This window comes from Grammomys surdaster, unplaced genomic scaffold (genome assembly GCF_004785775.1).
Source record: "Grammomys surdaster isolate TR1022 unplaced genomic scaffold, NIH_TR_1.0 126219, whole genome shotgun sequence".
NCBI classification, from domain to species: domain Eukaryota; kingdom Metazoa; phylum Chordata; class Mammalia; order Rodentia; family Muridae; genus Grammomys; species Grammomys surdaster.
Window position 1 is genome coordinate 2,004,639 of NW_021621022.1, and position 24,799 is coordinate 2,029,437.

The 24,799-nt window shown below is 41.2% G+C and overlaps 1 protein-coding gene across 2 annotated transcripts in view; it reads left to right on the plus strand.

Moving 5' to 3' along the window:
* The window catches only part of Wdfy2 (WD repeat and FYVE domain containing 2), a 129,583-nt gene that overhangs the window by 83,343 nt on the left and 21,441 nt on the right, over window positions 1-24,799 (plus strand). For both annotated transcript variants that reach the window (XM_028758742.1, XM_028758741.1), the window contains exons 4-6: window positions 12,408-12,462; window positions 18,717-18,867; window positions 22,712-22,824. In XM_028758742.1, the coding sequence (XP_028614575.1) occupies window positions 12,408-12,462; window positions 18,717-18,867; window positions 22,712-22,824 (319 nt within the window). The remainder of the gene's footprint in view (window positions 1-12,407; window positions 12,463-18,716; window positions 18,868-22,711; window positions 22,825-24,799) is intronic.

Here is a 24,799-nt window from a genome sequence, read left to right on the forward strand (position 1 = left end):
CCTCCCCACCCTCAAAATTCCCACCCCCTGGGGCATCCAGCCTTCATGAGGTCAAGGTTCTCTTCTTCCACCTATGCCCAGCAGGGCCCTCCACTTTTACATATTCAGCTGAAGCCCTGGATCCCCCCCTAAGTGCTCCCAGGCTGGTGGTTTAGACCCTGGGAGCTGTGGTTGGTTGGTATTGTTGCTCTCCTCATGGTGCCTGCAAACCCTTTCAGCTCCTTCAGTCTTCACTCTAACTCCTCTATTGAGAACCCCATGATCAGTTCAATGGCTAGTTGTGAGCATCTGCCTCTGAATATGTCTGACTCTTGAAGGCCTCTGAGGAGATATCCATATCAGGCTCTTATCAGCATGCACTTCCTGTCTTTCACATCAGCATCTACCTTTGGTGATTGCACATGGGATAGATACTCAGGTGGAGTGGTCTTGAGACGGCCCCTCCTTCAGTTTCTGTCCCTCACTTTGTCTCCATATTTGCTCCCTTGAGTATTTTGTTGCTCCTTCTAAGAAGGACCGAATCACCCTCACTTGGTCTTCCTTCTTTATGGGCTTCATGTGGCCTGTGAGTTGCATCTTGGGCATTTCAAGGTTCTAGGCTAATATCCAATAATCAGTGAGTGAATACCATGTGTCTTCTTTTGTGATTGGCTTACCTCACTCAGGATGATAATTTCTAGTTCCATCCATTTACCTAGGAACCTCTCGAATTCATTGTTTTTAATAGCTGAGTAATACTCCATTGTGTAAATATACCACATTTTTTGAATCCATTCCTCAGTTGAAGGACATCTGGGTTCTTTCCAGCTCCTGGCTATTATAAATAAGGCTGCTATGAACATAGTTGAGCATATGTCCTTATTATATGTTCGAGCATCTTCTGGGTATATGCCTAGGAGTGGTATAGCTGGATCCTCGGGTAATGCTATGTCCAATTTTCTGAGGAACTGCCAGACTGATTTCCAAAGTGGTTGCACCATCTTGCAGTCCCACCAACAATGGAGGAGTGTTCCTCTTTCTCCACACCCTCGCCAGCATCTACTATCACCTGAGTTTTTAATCTTAGCCATTCTGACTGGTGTGAGATGGAATCTCAGGGTTGTTTTGATTTGCATTTCCCTGACGACTAAGGATGCTGAACATTTCTTTAGATGCTTCTCGGCCATTCGAGTTTCTTCCGTTGAAAATTCTTTGTTAAGCTCTATACCCCATTTTTTAATAGGGTAATTTGGTTGTCTGGAGTCTAATTTCTTGAGTTCTTTGTATATATTGGATATTAGCCCTCTATCAGATGAAGGATTGGTAAAGATCTTTTCCCAATTTGTTGGTTGTCGTTTTGTCACACACTTATGGTCACTTGATCTTTGACAAAGGAGCTAAAACTGTCCAGTGGAAAAAGGACAGCATTTTCAACAAATGGTGCTGGTTCAACTGGAAGACAACATGTAGAAGAATGAAAATTGATCCATTCTTATCCCCTTGTACAAAGCTCAAGTCTATGTGGATAAAGGACCTCCACATAAAACCAGATACACTGAAACTAATAGAAGAGAAGGTGGGGAAAAGCCTCGAATACTTGGGCACAGGGGAAAAGTTCCTGAACAGAACTCCAATGGCATATGCTCTTAGATCGAGGATTGACAAATGGGACTTCATAAAATTGCAAAGTTTCTGTAAGGCAAAGGACACTGTCAATAGGAGCTTGTCCTTTCGTTCCCACTTCCTGACAGATGTTCGGATTGGATTCAGAAGCAGCATGAGGCGCCAGCTGCTTTTCTTCATTTGGAAGTCGTTAGAATGAAAAACGTACAACTCTCGTCATTAAGTTTTGTTTTTAAAAAGTTCAATTTTTATGGATTTTATTAACGTATATTATATATTGAGTTACTATTTTATAGCTTTATCAGTTTTTATTTCTAGTTTGATAAATATCAATTCATACAACTTACATAAATGAATGTCCTTCAGAGTCCTGAGGAGTTTTGAGAAACATGCAAGTTCCAGGACACTTGTTAAAGTCCGGAGATGCAGAGTAAGGTGCATAGACTTGAGCAGCTTGCAGACCTTGTGCCAAGCCCGCCCACTTTTCTGAGTTTCAATTCAAAGGGTATAACTTCCCTTAGTTCCATCTTCAATCAACGCCTGCCAAAAGCCTACAGTGTTTTTCCTAGCATCCTGGGCTTCCTCATTGTTTCTCCAAATACCCTCTAACACCTGCTTGCCTAACTCAAAAAGCCTGGCTCTTTTCTCTTCTGTCTGTCTCCCAGCAGGTGTGGGGGTTTTCAGCTTACCTGGCCTGTTGATTTTCTCTCAAGCTTTAATAAAAAGATTCTCAAATTTGAAGGAAAAAAATCAAACAATTGTAGAAGGTCATTTTGAGTATTATTATTCTAGGATTTGAAGTTTTATTGATGGACTTCTTGAGTACTCTTCTGATGTACAACAAAGTGGAGACAAAAGTATAAAGGTTCTGCCTGTGCCCCCGGCCCCACATGCATCCCACCCCCGTATGAACATCTCCTAGCAGAATGGTATCTTTATGGTCAGTGATGAACTCGTGGATATATCGCCCACAGTCCATGGTTCAGGGTTCATTTTTGGTACTCTGCATTCTGTGGGTATGGACAAATGTCAGTGACATGTAGCTATCATTGTATCTTATAGAGTAGTGACATTGTTCTGCAAGTCCTCTGTGCTCTGTGTTGACCTCATGGATGCTTCTGTGATGAGAGAATGGAACCTGAGTTGTTTTGCATTCATTGGATTTTCTCTGAGAACGGCAGACATCCCAAGAGAGACGCTGAGTGTGAAACAGGTTGGGCAACACAGCTTGCTTCCAAGGTCTTTGGTCACAAACTCTGACTCTAAATGGAAAATCCTCTCTCATGCCTGCAGTTTCTTGCAACCCAAAGAGCATGCAAAAAAGCTAGAATAACCTACATATGGAGATTGTTAGGAACAGTACAATTATTATGGTTCACAACTTAAATTTGATTTAGAAATCCCTGAAAACAGAGGCAAAAAGTTGACACTGCAAATTCAGAAGGTATGTGATAAAAATGAAGGCACTTTTAAATGTAATAACACTTTCACAATACTGATTTTATGTCAAATCCGTATGTAGGGGTTTTTTGGATCTTTAAAACTAGAACCACTACATGATCTAGCAATCCTACTTAGGAATGTCTGTCTAGTGGAATTGAGAGCAGATATTTGCAGTATTCACATTAACCAGAAATAGGCTATGTTTCTGTCAGAAGACGAATAAAGAAAATGTGATGTGTACATATGATGTTGAATATTATGCATCCAATCCTGTTCCATGGGATGAAGATCAGTAAACCTAAGGACGGAATGCTCAGTAAAATGAGCACACTTCTAGAATTACAGAGCAAAACAGCGCTGTGGCTGTGAAGTCACTTGCATAAGACATCTCAGTAAGTCATCATCACGGAGAGAGAAGAAAGGCTGGCACGGAAGACCTGGGTGAGCAGGCCTTTTGTTCTTCCATCTCTCTTTGTATATTATTCTTTCTTGTAACAACTGCCAAGCATTCAACATCTCTGTTTGATTTACACCTTGAATTCTTGAATTTAAGATCCTTTTTAGAACAATGAGTGTAGTATGTAAGCGTTTCCTCCCTGGCTGGTAGAGGGTGTACTCCACTTTCAGTGGTGCTAATCTTTGGCTAACAAACTCTAAAAGCCACCCATATGTTTCATTAATCTCATCAGTAATACAGTAAGTTAATTGAGTAAGTAGTTGAAGGGCTATTTTTTCCTACTGTTAAATTTAATGCTAAGATTAAGCCAACATCTAAATAAAAACTGAATATTTAAGGGAGATAGAAGGATGGTTGTCCAGAGCTGGGGAAAGGGAGAAGAGGCATTTGGGGTGGAGTGTTGTATATATTCACACATTTGCTCATATGTGTGTATGCATTCACTGTCAGTTAAAGTCAAGACTAAGTAAACAACGTTCTGGAGACTTCTGAAATAAGCTTAGTTACTGTGAAATGAGAAATTTACTAATATCACCATCCCAACTGGACTTTGTCTATAAATACCTAAGGAAATTTTGTAGAATGGTGGGCCTCTAGTTCCTCTGTGGCCATCAAACTTGTGTGTGTGTGTGTGTGTGTGTGCGTGTGTGTGTTTGTAGATGGTTTTATGGGAAGAAGAAAGTTTCTGGGCAATAACTGTTGACTCACTTAGATAGCTGGCAGAGAAAGGACGCCTATAGAAGGGAAGCCTTCCTACTTGTAAAGAAGAGTTACGTATCATTTGCATATCATAGACTTGGGTCAGCTTCTTTTAAGAATGAGAGTTCACTACCTGAATCTCATTTTTCTCCAAGGAAATGTATTAGAGACAATAGAAGTTAAATCATTTGCTTTTTTTAAATTAAAATGTGGTTTTGTAGTGGAAGCATTAATCTTTTTAAAATTTTATAGCATTTCTTTCATTTTTTGATATTATAACATAATTATTGTTTTTGTTTCCCTTTCCTCTCTCCACACCTCCCATACACCCATCCTCACTCTTTCCAATCCATTTTTCATTACTTGTTGTTACAAAGATGCATGTATACAACATATATGTAATCTGCTTGATCTGTATAATGTTAGTTAGATTATGTTTTCAGGGCTGACTATTTGGTATTGGGTAACCATTGGTGTTCTTTTCTCTGAGGAAAACTTATTTCTCACACTCTTAGCATTACTTAGTTACCTGTAGATCGTTGTGTAGGACAGAGACTTTGTGGGCTTTCCCTAGTCTACATTAACATGTCTGTTGTTGGTGTAATTTGGCTCATGTTTAGGCAGTTGTGTTGGTGAGACTTTATAGGTCTCTGACATTCCTAGAAAACAAGATCTCCTGCTTCCTCTGGGTTTTACAATCTTTCTACCCCATCTTTTACTGTTGGGAGCCGAGTACACCATTCGACAATGGTGCCGCTCCATGTGGGAGCCGCGTACACCGCCGATTGTCAATGGTGCGGCTCCGTCAAGAAGCCGCATTCAAAGGCGCGGCTCCGTGAGGGAGCCGCACTCAATGGCACGGCTCAGTCAGGGAGCCGTGAGGTAAAGTGCGCCTGAGTAAGGCGCGCCGGCTCCCTGCTTCTCGGCTCTGACAGAGCCATGAATGGGAGCGCGCATGCGCAGGGCACGCCGGCTTCCCGCGCTCTGGCTTCAGTCAGAGCCAAGCCGAGTATGCGTATGCGTATGCGCATGCGCAAAGAGTAAAAATTACTATGCTAATTAAGCCTCACTCCAAGAGCACTCTAAGAGCCAATGAGAAACGAGTATGCTAATTAGGCATCATTAAGGAGCCAATGAGCATGCAGTAAGTGCTCCCAGGACTCTATATAAGCCCATGGGTTCTGGGGCTCTGGGTCCTTCGCCACTACCATCTACGAGAGCTGTAACACCATCTAAGAGCTGTAACACCATCTAAGAGCTGTAACACCATCTAAGAGCTGTAACACCATCTAAGAGCTGTAACATCATCTGAAATTACTGTAACCAGTAAATTGCTGTCAGAAGAATCCTGAAGTGTGGCGTGTTCTCCTTTTCGGCGAGGCGGCGCGTCACATTTTACAATGAACCCTGAGCCATAAGTGTAGTAGATATTTTATGTATATATTACATACATATTATATTTATATAAACTTTTATATATTATATTATTTATTATATATTATAATATATAATATATCCATTGGGACTGTGCTTCATAATTCTGCATTTTGATTGGTTGTGGTATTCTATAGGGGTCTCTGTTGTAGTTTCTGTGATGTGGTATTGAGGATTATACTTACCTATAGGTATAGGAATAAATAATTTAGGCTATAGTTAGGATTTTGCTGGTTTAGCAAAATGGCATTTATTGATTCTCCTCTGAAATCCATGACGTCACTAGCCTTGAATACTAGATTCCTAGTACCAAGTGGATTTCCCTGTTGTTGAACGGATCTTAGGTCCAACTAGAGAGCTGTCGGTTACTGTCAGGTCATGTGTGCCACTGCTGCACCCCTAGAGTTATCATGCATGCTGGCCATTGTTGTGGTTCATAGGTGTGCTAAATAAGACTTACTTGCTTTGCTTTTTCGAAGCTTGCATGGTGCCCATATCCACTGCCCCAGCCTAGCCTGGCCATCCCTGCCTATGCCAAAACCAATTTCCAGGCTTTTGACAGGACCTGCCCTGCCTGTCCCCCAGTACCCCAACATTTAGGCTCATCCCATACCACATTCAACAGCTCTACCTAGCCTTAGCTGCCCCTTACTCCAGACTTGAACCAAGGCACACATCCTGCCTACTAACCAAGTCTCCTCTGTCTCCCTGACTTCATTCCACCTAAGCCATTTTGTCTTCTAGGGCTAACCTGCCCACACATCCTCTCCTATGCCCCAACCTACTTTGTCCATATCAGACCTAGAACTAATAAAAGGACTCTACAGACCCAGGTCTCATTGCAAAAATATAAACAGCATGAAAGGTCAAACCAGAAGTACTTCATCTCCAAAACCCACCAGTTCTGTAGAAATGTTTGCTAACAAGAATTACCCAGATGAACTTAGGACACAGAATTTAAAAGAGCCATCATAAACTTCAGCAAAAAATTCAAGGAACTTAAAGAAGATACAAACAGCTTGGTAAAATTAAGTGAAAAGAACTTGAGAATAAACATCTGAGTGATGCCCAAGAAAACAGACATAAGACCGATGGAAGTGACAGAGACAACCCAAGACTAGAGAATGGAGTCAGTAATGAGAGAAATACTGAAGAGGACTCAGGCTGAAAAACGAAAAACCCAGGTGCTTAACTTGAATGTCAAGGAAAACCAAGTTGAACGAATCGATTATAAGATCTCGAAGAGAAAGAGGATCCGGACGAAATAAGCAAGGAATATGGACAACAAAAGTAGGAACACAGGAAGGGATGTAGAAGAAGTGAGGGATGCCGCAAGCAAACCAAACTTCAGGTCAGAGTCATAGATGAGGGAGAAGTCGCAGTGTAGAGCAGCCTGTCAGACTCTGAGAGTGCGCCTCTCCTCCTCCAGGAGTGGCTTTGAGTAGCACATACTGCTTTGAACCTGGCCACTTCTTTGTGACCTTTTGCTAGGTAACGAAGCATGTGCCATTATTTCTCTCTTATTCTTCATAAATTTGGGTGTGACCTTGGTGATCGCTTTGTTTATTTTTCTGAGAAGAAAGCTTTTATAGTGAATATAACTGTAGTTTTGTTTTCTTGATAAAAGTAGACTTATCATGCATTCAGTCAGAATATATCTTTGATACACCACATACTCAACACACAGTTGGTAGCTATTGATCTAATTTTAGATTCTATTTTTATCTGTGAAGTAGTATTAGATTTTAAGAAATAAGATTATTGGCAGGCTTTCAAATAAAGCAAGAAACTTAAAATGTGAATTTAAAATGTTTTATTAGTGTGTATATGGTATATGTTGGGGGAGAGGTACACACATGCCAAGGACAATTTTGTAGGGAAGATTTCCTCCTTTTTATTTTACATAGATTCTATGGATCATGCTGTGCTTGTCGGGCTTGTGTGGCAGGAGCTATAAATACTGAACCATCTTGCTGCCCGGTAGATTTTTTTAATGTATTAGGTGCTGTGGCTTCGTCACCAGGGTTCTATGGATTTGTTTCATTGATCCTTACGTGAGGTGGGGGATAGTGCTAAGAAGTATGTAATATTCCTTGACTGGCCACACCAGAATAGAGACAGAGTGACTCAAGACAGCACTGAGAACATGTGCTGAGTAGGGTCCTAAGTATGACCAGAAAACAAAATGGTATGTTTGATTCTGGTGAAAAACACGTTAGACTGCCTCCTGGCATCTTCCTCAGGCTGACTAAACTCAATCATAACCTGACTAAACTCAGTCATAACCTGGATTAGTTAAGGCAACTCTCTTCTAGCAAACAAAAGCCATGGTGTCTATTTGATAGATATATTTCAAATGCAAGCAAAAGGTGCTTAACAGTTCTTGTGGTGAGTTCAAGAGGGTTTGATTGGCATGTGTCTAGGCAAGCATGGACTGACTCTTAGTAAATGACATGGACTCTTTTAAATGACAGGACATGTTAGCAACTTAAAAAACAAACACTCCTGCCCAATTAAAGTAGTTTCACCATCTGATTGACTAATTTTGCTAGGCTTGGTTTTCAGAGAAAGTAAAGGAGTCAGAGAAGAGTGAAACAGTGTTTGCAGATGTTCAGAGCCGCTCAGGTGAGTTAGAGAGATTAAATATAAAGATGGGAGTATGGTCCTCACGGGAGACATTTCCATTGAAACATTCTTTATAAACATAAACTTTATAAATGTAACATAAAATCTAGTGCAGAGGCTGAGGATATGGCCCGGTTGGTAGAACGCTCTCATCTAACGTGCCTGGGTGCCATCTGTGGCATTTCATAAACTGGGCACGGGGTGCAAGCCTGCAGTCCCAGCGCTTGGGAGGTGGAGGCCAAGGTTCAGACCATCAGTGAAATTTTCAGAACTACGAAAGATCCGATAAATATAATACAAAGGCAGAATATTTGGACAGAGAAATAATTGGCAGTTTTACTTTTTAAACAGTGGATTTCAAGGTCCAGTAGTCAAAACCTTTCTCTACTTCACTAAGAAGATTGCAGAATACAAAATGACATGGGCCACACTATATGCTTTGCCTCAGGTGTTACTGTTTCCCAGATGCCCTGGGTTTATTGTTGCACTCTTAAGCCAAAGCCCAGGGTCCCGGGCTCCTCTGCCACTTTCTCAGTTACATAAGCACTGCTAGACCTAAGGTGTGACTTCGCCAGGCTGCAGGTGGAGGCTAGGTTAAGCTGTGTCCCAGAGGAAAGGAGAAGCTACTGTGGAGCCAGTTTCAAGATCCAGAGGGAGATGGAGAACGCTGCGTGTAATTCCCCGCCCCTTCCTTCTCCCCTGTGTTCTTCCTCGGGCTGTCCTTACTTCTGTCTGTCCAGCCACTTCTGTGTGCTGGAGAACTGACTTCTCTGTGAGACTTGGGGCAGCTTGGTGTTGATGTGCCAGGCTTTGTTCTTTCTGTTTGCCTTTGTTGGTGCTTTGCTGTGGGAGGCTTCACCTCCAGCTCTAGCTTTCATTTAAAGAAGTTACCTTGGAGACAGGTGTTGTTTTGGGGTGAGGGGAAAACAAAGATGTGTACAAAAAATGAAAGTGCCAAGTAATATATATGGAAAAAAGAGAAGACTCCAGTGTATCTATCAACAGTAGTACACATCGAACCCCACTGAGATGCCATTTGCTTGCACGTTAGTTGGCAACAGTGAAAGAGGAACTCACCTGTTGATGGAATTGCAGAAATCCCTGTCGTGTGAGTGTAGAGACAGCATGCTGGCAGAGTTCTGTGTTTGAGACAGCAGTCTTCTGTATGTGCCAGCCATATGAGATGTGTGCTCTTGTATAATAGTGAATTTGAAGGCAAATGAAGCGACCAGTTTAAAAGGAAGGGCTTGAAAGATGAATGGTGCACCCATTTTGTAGGATATCATGGAGATATCAGAAAGAGTAAGTTAAACTAAGTGAATTCTAGAACCATAGCTAGCTATTTTAAGGGAAAATACCCATTATCCTATTTTTATATACCCTAACTAAACAAAACCACTAAATGGGTATTTCCCTCTGTGTGTTGATTTACAACAGCATTTACATTTTTAACCAAGGTATACAAGGATTCACCAACTAGCAAGTCCATTTGCTTAAAGAGTAAGCTTGAATGTACAGTGACTGACTTCTCCTGTGTGTGCCCCTTGTTTGCTGTTTGTGCTGTAATAGGCATTAAAATCAATGAGGTGTTAGGCAGACAGTAGAATGGAAAAAAACAAGAGGGTAGATTTTTTCAAAACAATTTAAAATATATGTAATCTAATTTGTATTGGTAATCCTAAGGAAATAAATGTAAGCTTTAGCCTGATTTCTTGTCAGATTTTTCCGAGAGGTGATATATTAGCTATATGGAAAATTCTGACTGGTTAGTATCTATCAGGCCTTGAGTGGACATGCTTTCTCATGTAACATACCCTCTGAGCGTCACAGCATGCTATAAACTCATTTAAAAAGGAAAAATGAAATAGATGAATAAAAGGTAACTGCCAATTTTTTCATATTAAAAAAGCATCAAGGGCTGGAGGAATGCCTCAGCTATTAAACAGCTAGGCTCACAATCAAAGAAAGCATCACCGAATAGTTTTCAGTTTGTTCTGTTATAGATATTATTAAACTGTATAATAACAGTATTATAGATGTAATTTCAATCATACTTATATCAAAGAAATGATATCACAAAGGGACCTTTAAATATTTATCATTGGCATACTTAGAATAGCATATGGTCTTCCATGATTAAAAAATACATATATACATCAGTAAAAAGTGATAATATCTCCCCCAAATTTTCCCTGCCTATATATATATATATATATATATATATATATATATATATATATATTTTTTTTTTTTTTTTTTTTGAGACAGGGTTTCTCTGTATAGCCCTGGCTGTCCTGGAACTCACTTTGTAGACCATACTGGCCTCGAACTCAGAAATCTACCTGTCTCTGCCTCCCAAGTGCTGGGATTAAAGGTGTGTGCCACCACTGCCTGGCATGCCTGTATATTTTTATTATCAAAGGAAGAAAATATTTTTAAAAATTAGTTTATTAGTACATGGACTGGTAGTTTTTTATTTTGTATGTATGTCTTAAAAACTACATGAAATCGTGCATCAAAATTTTTTTAATGTGTACCTTGCCTTTTCCCAAGAGGAATTAAGGTCTTTTTGCCTAGATCAGTGAACCATTTCAGTATACGTCATGAATGAAACAAACTTGTCTGCTTCTCAGTTGTGTTTGCAGCAGACAGGTTTTCTCTGTCTGCGCTGGAGGCTCTGGAGAGACTAGGCTTGTGTGAGGCTTTCCCAGTCAGGCATCACAGACACTGTCAAGTTCCTCTGGAGGAACTGCATGTATATTTTCAACTTTATCTGTTATTTTTTTTTTTTTTGGTGAATTCTTCAAAAATGAGGAGATACGGTGCCACTCCTTAAAGGATTCATGATGTAAGTTTAAACTGGCAAGTTCAGTAATGTTTTTCCCAAGGAAAACATTTTGAAGAAAATTCCTTTGTAGGTAAGCTTTGTACCAGGACTGTGACAGAAAAACAGAACCAAAGAAGCTAGTATGCCCTGTCATGCCATCCCTTGTGTCATCTGTCGCAAAAAGCATACAGTGTTTTCACATAAAAACATTACATAATCTCTATGAACTCAGTAAGCATCTAATAGCATGAAAGGGATTTCCATGTCTATCTTCCCAGCCTTCTTTGTAAGGAAGTCATCAGAGAAAAATTCTGGATGCTTCCAACTGTTGTGAAAAGCTTTACTGTTCTGTTGGAAGCCTGAATAAAACTCTGCTTTATAATTCACCCTTTAAGGAGTGTGGGTGCTTGCATTTGAGAAGTTAAGGAACTCAACCTGCCAAGCCTTGTAAAAACCTGGTTGGTGTCTACTTGGCATGGCCAACCACTCGGGTGCTTAGGTGGCACCTGTTTATGGGCCCCATGTCCCAGGTATGCTGTAGAAGCTTGTGTCCTCAGTGCATTGGTTAACCAGGCTTATCAGCTTGGGAGGTGGCTTCACACCACTGACATTTGTTGATGACTCTGTGGCAAGCTCTAGAGGTACAAGGATTGAGCAGGAGCAGCGCTGGGAGCTTATTATAAGGGAAAGTGAATTGCTGATGTTAGCACAGACTCCAGATAGCTTCTTATTTCTCAATAAAGAATGGCCACCCATTTGCTCAGTGATAAAGCCTTTCAAATGTTTGCTGTGGCGCCAGTGAGATTTTGAATCATTAAGATTGGCATTGACCAGAATTCAAACTCAGAACATCTAATATGATTGTTCTTATATAAAAAAAAAAGCCAACTTGAGAGTTGTGAGGTAAAATTTATGATCTTACATTGGATCAGTTTGGGTTACTCTTGGGAGAGGGACACACATGCCAAGTTGATTGACAAACCACTAGTGTTAACTGTAATTCTGTTATGCAGTCTGTTTACCAAAGCATAATTGTTCATTAAAAACTTTGCTTTTGCTTGGGGCCTGGAGGATGACCACGGTTAAGAGCACTGGCTGCTATTCCAGAGAACTGGGGTTCAATTCCCAGCACCCGAAAGATAACAACCAACCATCTGCAATTCTAGCTCCAGAGGACCCGACTCCCTCGATTGGCCTCCGTAGGCACTGCGTGCATGTGGTGTGCAGACATACCACATGCAGGCAAAATTGCCCATACACATAAGTAAAAATCTCAAGAAAAAAATTCTTTTTGCTTAATGTTTTTCTCTTATCTTGTAGGAGTTTATTTTGTCTGAAGATTATAACAAGATGACACCTGTGAAAAGCTATCAAGGTAGGTGACGCAGGAGAATCGGAGCCTGCTTTAAAACTGTCTCTTAATAGTTTCCACCCTCAGGAACACTTCAGTTACATGGGGGAGCAAAAAGAGAAACCCTGGGAGGTCAGAAGTAACCCAGTTTGTGAACTAAGTCATTGAGGCCAGAAGAATCCAGCTTCTCTAGAGGTTAAGTACAAAACCAGACTAGGCAGGGTGACTCCAAGTCCGTCATGCTTTCTGGGAATGGTACAGGCTCAGGAAAAGTAGAGTCAGTCTCAGGTTGTTCAGATGAGCCTCATTTCATGTTTGATGAAATGCTTTGACATGTTGGGGTGTGGGTGTGGGTAGAGGCTACAGTTTCTATGGTAAGTCTTAACAATGACTTATTGGCCAGATTCACTCTGTCAATCAGTAGTGTCTGGAGGGGACCTTCATCCAGACCAACAGTATCATGGAATCAGGGCATTGGGTCCTTAAGGCCCAGATGTCATTGTATCCAGATAACTTGAGCTCATTCATTTTTTGTGGCCTCCCAACATCTCGTCCATGACCTCCAAAGACATTCTGCTAGCATGGGTTTGGAAGGGTCCAAGCAATGCTTTCTTTAAGATTTGGAGCTAAATCTATTTCCCTGTGGTTTTATTCCTATACATCACTAATCAAATATTTATTGAGTACCTACAGTGTTCCATTAGCTCAGGAGTGTAACAGCGAACAGAAATATATAGTGTGTATCTATTAGAAGCTTATGTGAGAGATTTTAGAATGTGCCCTTCCAGTTTTTGCTTAGCTTGTTGGAACCACAGACACTTGAGTTTCACCTCTCTTTAACCTCTTAATAGCTACCAAAGGGCCTGTTCTATTCCTTCTCCTTTAATCATCTTCGTTCACGTTTCTAACAAAAGCATCTTATGTCTCAACTGTTTTTTTTTTTTTAATAAGCTGTTGTTCTCGAAAAACAACTGTTTTGACTGTTTTACTCAGATTTGAGGTCTCATATTGTACCATTTGGACCATTTTCAAATACAACCTGGTGTGTCATGTGACTTTTTATATGGTTCCCAATGATCATTCTCTTCCCCTCATAAGGGTGAGCTAGACTTAGAACATGGTAAGTGATGGAGATCACTTCCAAGATTATGTGCAGAGACTGGGCCATGCATGGCACTCACCTTCCTGCTTCCTAGTGTGCATGTCTGATGATGTGAGCTATCCTGTGGAGAAGCCTGTGTGCTAATGAGCCAAGAAGCATCTCATCAGCAGTCAGTGAGGGACTAATACTCCCTGCTCAGCAGCCCATGAAGAATTGAACCCAGCCAAAAGCTCTGTGAGATTGATTAGAAACCAGCTCACCCTCTGTTAAGCTTTCAGATGACACCCCACACACAGTGCTTCCCTCTAGGTAAAGCCTTGTGGTTGGAGCATTTTTGACCCACAGAAACTCTGAGGTAATAAGATGCTTTGAGACATCAACTTTGGGATAATTTGTTACACAGCAGTAGATGACTAGTGAATGCATGTAATCTGCTGGGTAGATCCTCCTTCTCTCCTCTCCTGGGCACTGTTGTAATCATACAGAGGTGAGTTCAGGCAGCCATTTTACACTGTGGCTCATGTGGGGCAGGTACCACTACAGCGTCCTCACAGGATGTTCTTAGGAACTTTTCTTTTTATAGTAAATCTTGGACTTACCAATCTGTTACCCATCATTTCCTTTTACTTAGCCTGTCAACTCAACTTGTCAAGATAGACTGAAATTCTAGTTGTCATTACATGTATTACCCTCCTTTGCCTTTGTATTTTTCTTTCTTGCACTGTTGTTAAAGGTACTGGTGAACCCTCCAGGAGCACATCTGAAGAGCCTGTTATTACTGGGATCCGTTGTTCATGTGCTCTTACATGGCAGGTTTTCTAGCATAGTCTACATGCTTCATGTCAGATAATTATAAAAACTCAATAACCAGACCCTTGTGGATGGTTTTTTCACAGACTCCTAGAGCTGATGGTAAAATAGTATATTTTTATTGTTTCCTTTAATCCAATGTTAAGTTTATGAGAAAAAGTTTCACATTTGCCAAAGCAAAGAGAAAAACCAAATCACAGAGAGTTGGTTATAATGTGCACTGATTTGCAGCTGCCGTGGAAAAATAGAGCACCAGGAATAACTAGTTGCCTGTGTATGACCATGCCCTTTGCAGCAAGAGGTACAGCCTAGAGTCTGAGTAAGATGAAAAATTGGAACTGAGATTTCTATAGAAAGTCCACAAAGGAGTATGTCCTTATGAGAAGGAAGGGATGGAAATCCCCTGCTCCAGGAGACAACAGGGGAATTTATTCTGATCTCAACTCTATATATAAGAAAAATCTTCTATAAGTCAAAACCTATCTGAAAATTCTTGCATATGAAATACAAGTCTAAAACAACTATATAGAGCTAGAAGCTCTATGTTTTGAAAAATGATTATTAAAAATAGTTATTGATCAGTGATACTCCTAAGCACCACCAGAAATGAATACAGGCCTCTTTAAGACAAACTGCGTACGTGTCCCTAGAGGAAAACAAAAACAGTTGATATAAGGCTGTAGGTCAGTGGCAGAGCCTTAGAATCGAGCTCTGGACAGAACAGTTAAGCAAAAGGACTGCACAGGATTTACTTTTACTTTTAAAAAGTATTACAAAAGCAGAAAAAGCCATTACAAATAAATGTTAGCAGAAATCACAAACAGAAGAATGAGAATGTCAACAACCTTGGAACATGATCAGTAACCTGAAAAAGATTATAGCATCATATTGTAAGCTTTTAAAGAAAACTAAGGCTGAGTGTGGTGGCTCATGCTTTCTCCCTCAGTCTAGATTGTGTCCTATAAATACTGATACCTTTTTTTTTTTCATTTGTATTCAGTTTTGCTTTAAATTTGATGATGAATAGACCCTTGGTAAATCCTAAAACATTTGGAAGGTAAATAATACACTTCTAAATAATCTGTAGGTTAAAGAAGAAATCATAAAACATTCTGAACTGAATACAAATGAAAAAAGGATAACAATATTTATAAAATATTACCACAGCAACACCTAAGGGGAGAGTGACAGCTCAAACATAACATGACATCATAAAAGAAGCAAGTCCTCAAATCAGTGACCTTGATTTACACCACATGCATGCATGCACACACACACACACACACACACACACACACACAAAAGAAGAAAGAAAGAAACTTAGAAGGAGGAGAAGAGAGATTATTGCAGCAGTTCATGATGTATAAAACAGATAGTACAGAGAAGCCAGTGACATCAAAGGCTATTTTCTGAGATTAATAAAAGTGGTAAACTTCTAGCTAGATTAGCAAGGGGGAAAACAATAGAAATTATCAGTGTTAGGAAAGAATGAACTAACACTCTTATAGAAACTCCCTCTCTATGCACAGGGTGGTAACGAATTCCTTGGATACTATGAACTGACATCATCGAGAAACTCCGTGTGTGATACTGTGTTGATATGTGTTGGTAAATAGAACAAATGAAGTCAACAGATCTTTGAAAGTCACAAACTGCAGATCACTCAAGAAGAAATAGATTTTTAAGCTCTATATGTGTAAAAAGAAGTTGAGTTTTTAGTTTAAAATCTTCCCTTAAAGAAAACTTGTATTAGGGTTCTCTAGAGGAACAAAATAGAGAGGGGGAAGATGATTGATGGATGATGGATGGATGGATGGATGGATGGATGGATGGATGGACAGATGGATGGACAGACAGACAGACAGACAGACAGATTTATTAGAATGGCTTACAGGCTGTGGTCCAGCTTGTCCAACAAGGGCTGTCTACTAACAACCAAGGAAAGGTCCAAGAATCTAGTAGATGTTCAGTCCATGATGTTGGATGTCTCCACTGGTCTTCAGTATGCAGCAGAATCCCAAAATAGTCAGCTGTAATGGCAGTAAGGAATGGATTTGTTAGCAAGAGGGAGAGTAAGCAGGCAAAGAGAGCAAGCTTCCTTCTTCTGTTCTCTTTACATTCTTAAACCTAGATATATTCCTACATGGCTTACTGGTTTTATGGAACATTAAAGAAAGGAAATATGTGAAACTACAGGAATTCTTTTAGAAATTGAGAAATAAAAGACTTCCCAGCCCATTGTTAGGAAATCAGTATTTCCTCATACTAATGCTATTCAAGATCAATATGAGAAAACTGGATGCCATTATCCATATAGACAGATTACACAAATGTAGATTTCACTACATCCAGCAATATATACAAAAGAATACATTATGGTCTGTTGAGGTTTATCTTAGGAATATAGTATTGGATTCACAATAAAAACTCAATGGCAGCCAGGCACAGTGATAGACACCTTTAATCTCAGCACTCAGGAAGTAGACAGAGCTTTCTGAGTTCTAGGCCAGCCTAATATACATAGAGAGTTCCAGGACAGCCTGGACTATACAGAGACTCTGCCTCAACAAATAAATACACAGGGTGGGGAAAGGCAACACAGGAAGGGCATTTGGTGAAATCATGGTCACAACTCAGAAATCCAGGAGAGAGAAAAGCACCTCACCAGCATAGTGAGGAACTGCTGCAAACCTAGCCCTGGTGGCATGGTGATGTGAAACATGAACCCTGCTAAGACTAGGATGCCCCTCTCCCCACTTCCTGTTTAGGAAGCCAGACAGCAAGCCCAGATTTGCTTAGTGAGAAGAATCTGCCTTCCAAGAATTTCCTTCTGCGTAAAAGAGTTGTCTCCTTAGAGTTTATGTGTGTGTGTTTTGAGTTTTGAGAGTTTGTTTTGTTTTCCCACTGACAGGCACACACTAAGAGAACTGACTTCACCATAGAAACGAAGGTTTGCTTTGCTGTTTGCGTGTGTGAGAGGCAAGGGGGTAGGATTCAGATATGCCACTTTCTGTCCCTGCAGTGACTAAAAGAATGTGTTTAACACTCTGCAATTGGCAGATGGTTTTACTGCAGTGGGACTGCAGATAGCCACCCACACTGTCTAATTCTCCTTGATAATGGAGGTGGAAAATCCACTCCTGCCCCAGCAAAGCCCTAGCCAGGCTTCAGAATGTCCTTCCTGGTCATTCTATTCCCTTGTGTTTGTTGCCTGGCATCACATAGTAAGAAGCAAAATTCTTCCTGCCTGCATTTATTAAGTAATGGAGAAGCCATGAGACCTTAGCCAAACGACTAATCCTCACTAAACCTCAGTTTGCCCAGGTGAGCAACAGAGAGATGGCTAGAAGCTATGAGTAGTCTCTTCTCACCCTGAAGTTGTACGATGCAACAATTCTTCCAGAGGGGTTGTGCTTCTGTATGAGTAACCAACCATAGGGAGTGACTCTCTCTCATATGTACATACTTTTGTGTAACAGGCATTTCATTCTTAGGCTCAGTAACTTTTCTATTGTTCTAAAACACTATGACCAAGTCAACTTAAAAAAAAAAGGCATTTATTTTGGCTTATAGCTCCTGAGGGAGAGTCCATGATGGCAAAACAGAGACATGGAGCTAGGAACAGCTGAGAGCTAACATCTTGATCCACAAACTGGAAGCAGAGAGATTCCACACTGAGAATGGCATGAGTCTTTTGAGCCATCAAGGCCCATCCCCAGTGACCCACCTCCTTTAACAAGGCCACACCTCTGAATCCTTCTCAAACAGTTCCACCAACTAAGGGCCAAACATTCAAATATATGAGGCTATTATTAAGTTCTCATTCAAAACACTACCATTCCGTTTATTCTCCAAGCATTTGGGTTCTGATAGGAAGCTGTCAGAATTATTTTATGAGTCTAAAAATCAGAGTTCATCAAAAAAGATCAATATATTTTTCCTCTGGGGAGAGTGCACATAAACTTACCACAAGTCACTATGTTGTAAATGTCATTTCTAATGTGTCTACCTTAATTCAGTAACCCTAGCATGCTTGGCCAGGCTTTGGAAACTTTCTGAGGCGGTAATTCTTAGATGTATACAAGCAAGGGCATGAGGGCAGGACACCGAGAAGAGTTGGATTATTAAAATCAAAACTAAACAACAAGTATTCATAGGGCATCCTTCCCAACTGCTAAGATACTGTTTTTCCCTGTCCCTAATGGCTTTGTCCTTTAGCCTCTTCCGGGGTAGGGGAAAGAGAAGGCTGTAACACTGGGCTACAGTTTTCTGGGGTGGGGGAAGAGAAGGGTGTAACACTGGTGTACAGTTTTTGTTTTCTACAGGAGGCTTTCTCAGTCATTTTTCTCATCTCTTAATTTTTTAGCGCATCAGAGCAGAGTGACGATGGTCTTGTTTGTTCTGGAACTGGAGTGGGTGCTGAGCACAGGACAGGACAAGCAGTTCGCCTGGCACTGCTCTGAGAGTGGGCAGCGCCTGGGAGGTTATCGCACCAGTGCTGTGGCCTCAGGCCTGCAGTATCCTTTGCTGGACAAAGCCCTTTCTCCTTGATTCATGATAATTTACGATATGCACAACTTAAAGGTTTTCTGTCTTTATTTACTGTTTTTTTCCCTGTGTGAGAAAGATGCTCAGAGAACTTCCTAAGGCTCAAGGTATTGGGGGTTTCCATCGAAGGGGAGTGGAGCAAGGCAACATCATTAAAGTAACAGGCCAGCTGACTGCTGTGACATAGTTCTGACCCCTAAATAGGACACAGCCCGATGTTTGATCCCTAGCTGTCAGGAGGACTGACAGATAGACATGCAGCCATCAACAAAATACAACATCCAGTTTAATAGACAAGTGACTTCCCTTGCAGGACATCTCCTAGTGTTATAAATGCCCCATTGGTGCTTTGGAGAGTGGTCCATGAGATTCCTGTCTGTTGAGAAATATTTGGTGGCCAGTGGGATGAGTCAGCAGGTAAAGATGCTTGCTGCAGCTGCACGAGCTTGCATCCGGAGTTCAGTCCCCAGAACTCATGGGGAAGGAGACAGCTGACTGTTGGAAGTTGTCCTCTTAGGTCCACAGGCTGCACACTGCGGTACACCCTAATAAAAATAAATTAAATTTTAAACATTTCTTGATACAGTGACCTAGCTGTCTCTAAATGGTATCCTGCAGGCTCTGTTCCAGGCATGAGACTTTCTCAGAATCCATTTTACAATATTCTTGTCTCCCACGTTGTCAGTCTGTGAGCGCCTACTAACACCAGAGAAGCTCACTTCTTGCTGTCTGGGCTCTGAGAAGTTGAGCATGAGTTGATGTAGGACATGTTTCTTTCACAGCAGGGACGAAAGTTCACTTGTATAGAAAAATGGAATCCCCCCATTTCTGACAGGGAGAATATGGAAACAGATACTGTCCATAGATGCAGGAACAGTGAGGCCTACTTTTAGTTTATCTCTGTATTTATAAAGTATCCTGTCAGTTGCCAATGAAACGACAGTGTGCTGTAATTTCCTTACACCTGAGTGGCACTGGGTATGTTTATGGGTACACAGAGGACACAGAGGCTATTGCTGATGTTTTCTCACTGAAAGGGCAAGGGGAAGGGACCAAGATGACCACAGTGGAAGGTTGTAAAGATGGAGAGTTAGCAAGACGAGAGTCAGAGTTGACAGGGAGAGGGAACTTATCCTTGACCACATGAACATAGAAGACCCTTCCTTATGCTTCAGATGAGCTAACTGAAGCCTAGACAGGACCACACTGCTAATAAGAACAGGACTGCTGTTCCTGAGGTCTCTTCCATTGGACTTCTGCTTTTCTCCCTTTGCTTTTTAATACCAGAACCAGTAGCATCCTGTGGCTTGTACTGAGGCTGGCATCACTGGCCAATGTAATGGTGTATCCTCCTTTTATCTTGTGTCTTGCCTAGCCAAACCAGCCAGTGTGAGCAAAGACACAGATGACTTTTCAAACTGTCTGAAAATAAGAAACAAAATTTACAATTAAACAAAATTACAATTAAACTCACCTTGATCATACTAACCTTTGTTTAAAGTTGCAAAAGTCACTTTCATTTTATGACATTTTACTAAGGACAGAATCATGTTACTGGTTACCAAACACCCATGTGTGAGTGTGTGTGAGTGTGTATGTGTGTGTGTGGGGGGGAGTTTGTATGTATGTGTGTGTATGTATGTGTATTCACAGAGCCCCTTCCAGAAAGAGCATGCCCCACCAAATTTGCCTTTAATGGCTCCAGTTTGCAAACTACAATGCCAATTCTTACTCCTGAGTATCTTTAACTGCTAAACATTGGTGGCATGGCAGTCCTATGCTTTTGCTAAGGGGGCATAGGGTGTGGTCTGAGCCAAGAACTATGTGATCCTTCCAAAGTCAGGGGTTCCATCCCTGCCCACTCCCTGGAACTGGCTGGCAGATAGACAGATTTTTAGGCAAACCCCAACACTATCCCTGTCCCACCTCCGCTTGTTTCCTTCTCTTCCTCTTGCCACTCACCACTTTTTAAGAGTTTTGTATGTGTGTGTTTGTTTGTTAACGAAAGGAGAAGCAACATAACTGCAGAGTGAAAGCCTTACCTCTTTGTCTTGCAGATGACACAATACTGTCCCATCTCCACCTGTCATTTATCAGAGTTATTAACAAGTCTGACTGTTCAGACCACATTCATATGTTCTCTTCTTCCAGGCCTCTCAGTAGAGAATAGTAGTGACAATAACCAAAAACTCAAGCCAGGAAACAAAGGAGCCAAAGAGACTGGCCAGGTGAGCTCTCAGTTTCCAAGAAATATGACCAATCATAATAACAGTGGTAATGAAGAAGAGGAAAGGGAGAAAACATCTGAGCTGAACTTCCCTCAGAACTCAGCGAGCTTCTGAACACGCTGCATCCCCATTAGCAATGGTGTGCTCAGATCCAGATGTAGCAACAAAGGCTTAGGAGCCCAGAAAAGCCAAGGGGTTTGTTTGTTCCAGGTCCTGGGAGAATGGGATGCTAGAACTTGGATACTACGATTTCTTAGCTAGTCCTCTGCACATCTGCTCAGTCTAGAGTGAGCTCTATCCCAAAGGTCCGCGGCAGAGCACAGGAAATGGGAATATTTTCTTTGTACTTTACTTGCTAGTCTTTAGTTCAGGGACTATCTTACCCACCTCACCCTGTCAATATCTGTTATTATGTGACCATACTTTGACCATTTTTTAAATACTTTCTCAAAATAATTTAAGATTCTTCATGTTTTAGCTTTTTCCTCAAGAGTTGTTGGAGGTATTTCTAAAATGTCACCCTGTTCAGTGAGATGTCTTCCTACTAGTATCATCTCTTAGTGTCACCATTCCAAGTCAGGTCAAGAGTTCTGAAAAAGCCACTAAGATTATCTTCGTTTCTTTATGGCACATTCAGTGATACCGTCTAGCCCTCCAGCGTCCAGTTGCACTGTCCTTTTGCTTTGACCCCTCTAAGTCCCCATTGGGACTGTGGTTAGTTTGGGGGTTTTGTTTTGGTGGTTGTTTTTTTGTTTTTCGAGACAGGATTTCTCTGTGTTGTTGTCCTGGAACTTGATCTCAAGCTAGCCTCAAACTCAGAGATCCCTCTGCCTCTGCTTTCTGAGTGCTAGGATTAAAGGTGTGCACCACCATGAGAAAACATTTTAGTGGATACTTGTCTGTAATTGCATCTGCTGTTGATATTTCTGTTCCTTTTTGCCATAGTATTTCTAAGCAAATTCTAGACCTTAATGTCATTTTATCTAAACATACTTCATTATGAACCTCTAAAATGATATATTTGTTTATAATCACAAGGATATAGTTACCTCTAGAAATTAATAATCTCCCATAGTGCTAAATCTTCTATTCTCAGCTTATAGTGCCTGTGTGGTAGGTTACTTTTTGCAGAAAATCTGTTTGAAATTGGGTGTAGACACACTGCACCTGTCTAGACAGTGTTGTGTGTTCTGATTCCTCCTTTGGAACAGTTCCCACTGTTTTTGGAAGCTTCTGGACTTGCCTTCCAGATAGACCTCATTTCTAAATTGACCCTACACTTCCACTGATGTCACATACTTTGTTCATCTTCCTGCTCCTGGTTGGAAAGAATATACTTAGCTCCAAATAGCACATTGATACTTTTGTTATGGTTATGTTAAATGTATAAATTAATCTGATAAGTGACAGCTTAGTCATGTTGAGTCTGAATGTCTAGCAATATGTGTATCTTTCATGTCTTCCAGGACCTATCTCCAAGTTCTGCTAGCATGGTACTGCACATGCCTGGTTAAACTAATGTAGATTGTTTTTATTTTAACTCTTGTAAATCCCCACTTTACAATCCTTAATGATTACATGATAGATTTGATGTTGAGACCCGTCATGTGTTTATTGGTGACCACTCGGGCCAAGTAACTATCCTCAAACTGGAACAGGAAAACTGCACACTGCTCACGTCCTTCAGAGGGCACACAGGTAAGATCTGAGCAAGGCTCCATCATAGAAAAATGTAAGTAGATGGGAAAGTATTTGTAACATACAAATGTTTGAAGATGGCAGAGAATAACCTGGGCTTGGGCAAAACTACAGATGAATCAGAAGCACTTAGCTGGTTTTAAAATGCTTCAGTAAAACCAAAAGTTTTCCTCCGTGATTCAAGCAGAAGAGGAGCCTCTCTATCTTCAGAATGCTCTATCTTCATGTTGCTGTGGAGAAGTGTGCTGGTGTGGTGATGAAGTACTTGAGACCGTGTCACAATGGCACAAAATCCAAAGACTGATAGGACACTTGTCTCAGTCACTCTTGGCGAAGTCCATGTGCACGAAAGATTCCCATGTCCAAGACAGGAAGAGGGAAGCTAGGCTACATGAGTCAGCTTCGTCTTTCTATTGGGCCTTAGGGTTACCACCCAGGGTCCCTTTATATCACCTCACATCACTACTGCGCTCAGGATCACCTCTGCAAGACACAGAATAACCATTCACAGCCCTGGAAAGACTTGAATTGATGGCAGTAGTTAATATTTTACTGCCACCTTTTGGGGTGGCGTTGGCTCCAGAAGATGTTGATTTGGGGAAACATGTTGCTGCCTGTTTTTGTGATTGTTAGTAGGCTTTGGTGTGGTTTTGTTTGTATTGGTTTTTTGGTTTTGAGAGTTTTTTTGGTAAATAACTCATGATTTAGTGTAGAGGTAATAATCCATTTAGATATCATAGAAAAATATAAGTAGGTAGGAAAGTATTTTTAACTAAATAGTGTCCATTTAGTCATAAGAGATTTTCAGGGATGGGTCAGTAAGGGGACCAGAGAGATGGCTCAGCACTTGAGAGTGCTTGTTGTTCCTGCAGAGTACACACAACTGCCAGTAACCAGATATGGGAATCCGACCTGTGTTTCAAGGCCCTGGTACCTCCTTCCATTGCTACATGCTTCCTAGTGTACTTATGTCTTGGTGATCCTGGAGTACTGAGATTGAGACTGACTACCCATCTTCTTTGCTTGTGCAAACCAGGACCCCCATCTGCTACTCACTCTTGAGATTTAGACCATCAGTACTATTGCAAGGGTGTGATTTCCCAGCCCGATGCACAGAGCTGTCTGTTCTCCCTCTGCCAGTGCTCAGTATACTCCAGATGCCTTTCTCCTAACTCCCTCTTCTCATCCCATCCCAGCCATCACCTTCAAAAGCTATCAGAGCTTTGAAATGATTCATTTATTGCCTGTTCTGTACTCTGCTACAAAGCTAAACAAACCTTTCTTTTGTCCCTTCCTACTTCTTTACACAGGAGCCAGCCTTCCTGTGGGCCCAGGCTAGCTCTCAGGATCCTCACATCACAACAGACTCACTTTGGGCACCAGCCCCTCTCCGTTTATTATACACTTAAGTTTCAAGCCCTCTCTAGCCTGTCTGTAGCCTCCTATAGCAATTCCCATGACTCTTCTAGTATATTCTTAAATTACAAGATTTACAAAACATAAAATTTACTATTTTACCCGTTTTTAAATAGTTTGGGGTGTGGAGTACTTTGCTATTATTGTGTTACCATCACCAGCATCCATCCCAGAATGCTTCATCTTGTGAGGCTGCAGCCCTCTACCCTTCGATGGTAGCCCCTCCCCCAGCACCCTTGATTCTTTCTGTGAGTGACCTCTCTCCAAGTACATCAAGTAAGTGGGTTATCTAGGACTTCTCCATTGCAGAAGGGCTGTTTGCATGCATACTGTAGCAGCTAGTTCTTACAACAATTCCCTGGCTCCTCCACAAGCTTCACCTTCCATTTGCCTTTACATCTGGTTTATATCTGTTACCTCATCTGAAGTGCTCTCCCTGAGGTGACCCATGGTCGCCTGGGATGTGTTTAAGACCTTGTTGTGCTTAAAGTTTGACAGCGTCTTCCATGGTGGCTGCTCCTTCCTGCGTTGCTGCCCTCATTCATGTCTGTGGAATAGC